This window comes from Peromyscus leucopus, chromosome 6, assembly GCF_004664715.2.
Source record: "Peromyscus leucopus breed LL Stock chromosome 6, UCI_PerLeu_2.1, whole genome shotgun sequence".
In the NCBI taxonomy this organism is placed as follows: domain Eukaryota; kingdom Metazoa; phylum Chordata; class Mammalia; order Rodentia; family Cricetidae; genus Peromyscus; species Peromyscus leucopus.
Genome location: NC_051068.1, coordinates 130,813,677 through 130,817,364, shown reverse-complemented (window position 1 = coordinate 130,817,364; position 3,688 = coordinate 130,813,677). Strand labels below are relative to the sequence as shown.

Below are 3,688 nucleotides of genomic sequence, written 5' to 3'. Positions count from 1 at the left end.
TAGGGATAGAAGAAGGAGAAGAATACCAACTCAAAGGCACAGAAAATATATTAAACAAAATCATAGAAGAAAACTTTCCTAACCTAAAGAAAGAAATACCTATGAAGATACAAGAAGCTTACAGAACACCGAATAGGCTGGATCAAAAAAAAAAAAAAAAAGTCCCCTTGCCACATAATAATCAAAACACTAAACACACAGAACAAAGAAAAAAATATTAAGAGCCACAAAGGAAAAAGACCAAGTAACATATAAAGGCAAACCCATCAGAATAACACCAGACTACTCAATAGAGACTATGAAAGCTAGAAGATCATGGACAAATCTCATGCAGACACTAAGAGACCACGGATGCCAACCCAGACTATTATACCCAGCAAAACTCTCAATCACCATAGGCGGAGTAAACAAAATATTCCAGTATAAAACCAGATTTAATCAATACCTGTCCACAAACCCAGCTCTACAGAAAGCACTAGAAGGGAAAATTCAACCCAAAGAAGCTAAACACATCCATGAAAAATCAAGCAATAGATAATCCCACACCAACATACACCACAGAAGGACAACACAACACAACCACAAAAAATAACAGGAATTAACAATCACTGGTCATTAATATCCATCAATATCAATAGTCTCAACTCACCTATAAAAAGACACAGACTAAGAGAATGGATAAGAAAACAGAACCCATCCATCTGCTGCATACAAGAAACACACCTTAACTTCAAAGACACATTACCTCTGAGTAAAGGGCTGGGAAAAGGCTTTCCAAGCAAATGGACCTAAGAAACAAGCTGGTGTAGCTATCCTAATAGCTAGAGAAAAAGGATGTTTTAAAAGAGAAGAAGTCTTGTGGCAATGCCTCAGTGGTCCAGGTAACTACCAGAATTCGGAAATCTGCGACGGAGACTAAGGCAGCAGAGATGAAACACATAGATGTACATACAGGAAATAATAAAGAAAATGTCAGTAAAGCCAATAAGAACAAAGGAAAGGTGGATGCTGAAACCCATCTGTCAGATGATCCTGTGAACGAGGAACCAGTGACAAAAAAGAAAAAAAAAGATGGAAAGCAAATCCAAAAATAGTACCGAGGTGCCAAAGGATGACAGCAAGATGGAGGAGACTAAGGGGGACAATAAAAAGCAAAATACTTCCATTAAAAAAAGTGCAAAGAAGAAACCTCAAAAAGGTAAATCAAGTAAGAAAGGCAGCAGACCTGCTCAGGAGAAGCAGAAGGAGACAGCTCTGGCAGAGCCTCCTTCCATGGAGCTGGCTCAGGAGGAGGTCTCTTCCGGTCCTGCGCTCACTCAAGTGGTGGTCACCCCTACAGGCTCTACTCAGCCCGGGCTTCCTTCTCCAATGGATATTGCTCAGACTGGGCCTGCTCAGATGGAGCTGCCTTCTCCCCTGGAGCTTCCTCAGAGGGAGCCGCCTCCTCCCACGGAGCCTCCAAAGATGGAGCAGCCTCTTCCCATGGAGCTTACTCAGATGGAACAGCCTCCTCCCATGGAGCCTGATCAGATGGAGCCTCCTCCTCCCATGGAGCCTGCTCAGAGGGAGCCACCTCCTCCCATGGAGCCTGATCAGATGAAGCCGCCTCCTCCCATGGAGTCTCAGCAGGGACATTGTCAGAAGAGGTTGCTTTGTCCTTTGAACCATGCTCAGGTGGAGGTTGCTCAGACAGGGCCTCCTCACATGGGATCTGTTCAGAAGGAGCCTCCTGCTGTCATGGAGCCACCTCTTCAAGTGAAACCAGTCACCAAAAGGTCTTCTCCCCAAAAAGAGAGTACCAAGGAGAAGTCGGGCATGCGGGGTGATGTGGTGTGGCAGGAGCTAGTCCTTATTGAAGTTGGCTTAGTGCCTGTTAGAGATAGCCAGCTTCTGAAGGGAAGCAGGCACGCACAGGATCTTCCAAAGGGAAACTCAAGAAGAGACGAGACACCCAAGGACCAAGAAATTGGCTCTGATGGGGAAGGAAATAAAATGGTCCCTCTCAAGAAAGTGGGAACAGAGGAAGCTGGCAAGAGTCTAGCTATGCTTGCTGCTCCCAAGGAATCTACCAGTGTCTTATCCTCAGAACAAAACTCAAATGGGTCAGGTGGTGAAACGTTACATGCTAAGTATCAGACTGGTTCAGCTGGGCTTTGTGAAATGGGAGTGGACACTGAGCAGAACCCAGACAGTGTCCCTGTGAAAGCCTCAGCACCCGAACCAGCATCACCATTGCCTCCTGTCCCATCACCAACCGTAACGGCCTCGCCTCCTATGACTTTGGCTGAAAACGAGTCACCGGACATTGATGATGACGAAGGCATCCACAGCCATGATGGAAGTCACCTGAGTGTTAATATGTCTGAGGGAAGTGATGATTCTGGGCTGCATGGGGCTTGGCCAGTGCCACAAGAAGCAAGTTCAAAAAGTGGGAAGGAGGGATTGGCAGTTAAAATAACCGAGGGAGAGTTTGTTTGTATTTTCTGTGATCGGTCTTTCAGAAAGGAAAAGGATTACAGCAAGCACCTCAATCGCCATCTGGTTAATGTATACTTCCTTGAAAAAGCAGCCGAGGGGCAGGAGTAGTGAGCCGGCCGGTGGAGGGCGGCTCGTCACAGTTTGTAAGCAATGCCTCACTTTTAGTTTAAGGCAGTAGATACACACAAGCTTGCTTTAGTTAGTGTCCAGTGCTGATTTTTAATTGACATTATTTCCTTAGGACTGTACGCGTTACCTAGTGACTTGCAAAAACCTTAGCAAATCCTAGGGAGTTAATGTAAGAAAACAGATACTTAATCTGTTAGCTTGTGCAGTGCAGTGAAGAAAGGCAGGATGGTAGGTGACGTTCTCCGGGGTGTCTACCTGTGTGGAACCCGTCGGGTGTTCTACCCTTTTCACTTCACTTGCTATTTTTAGTTCCTTGTTTAGGCTGATAAAAATTGGCGTAGCAAATTACTTGAAGAATTTGCCTGCTTTATATAAGTAAAGTTAGCACTTTAAGGTTTCTTTAGAGATGAGAAAAGACATTTAAATTGAAGAAAAATTCTTTCAACAGTGGACATTGTATCTGTCCAGGTAATTGCTTCCTGACTTATGGTCAATATTTTGTGCTTCTATGTTAATCATTATGAAAAGTGATTTTTGGTGGGTTTTTAAATTTTTTTTTATTTTGGTGCTTTACTGGCTTAAGATGTTGCACATGGTTTTTTGTTTTTCTTTTTTAACTTATGCAGTTAATTCCCCCCCCTAGAGATAGCACTGTATTTAATAGTAACACTTTATACATATATGCATGTTATTTTTTTTTCTTTTTGGGAGTTACTTTTAGGCTTGTTTGCAAAAGGGCCATTTTTCTTTGCTGAAGTTGTCTTTTTTGCAGAACAATAGTGTGTGCACATTTATGAGCAATGTAACATGCAGGTTCGATCCATTGTTTTTATTTTTTTAATCTTAACCTCTTGATCTATGCCAGAAGCAGTTTCATGTAAGTTATTTTGATGGTGAGCATATATGTAATTCTACAGCTCTCCGGGTCTGGTTTTTGCAGTAAGCCACTAGATCCCATATTGAACACAATTTAATCTCAGTATCAGCCATTAGAGTTTTTTTTACTATGCTGTTTCTAGCTTATTTCTTACAGAGTGAGAAGTCATTCTTTGAAGAGTTTCTTTTTTTCAATAGATGGTTG

General features: G+C 42.7%; 1 protein-coding gene across 1 annotated transcript; it reads left to right on the top strand.

Annotated features, from left to right (window-relative positions):
* Positions 1 to 836: 836 nt before the first annotated feature.
* Positions 837 to 2,876, top strand: LOC114707604 (RE1-silencing transcription factor-like; the record flags this gene model as incomplete). Its single annotated transcript, XM_028890365.2, is given in 2 exon segments — positions 837 to 1,061; positions 1,063 to 2,876. Coding segments are annotated over 2 exon segments (1,749 nt in total), but the record flags the coding sequence as incomplete, so codon positions are not given.
* Positions 2,877 to 3,688: the final 812 nt, after the last annotated feature.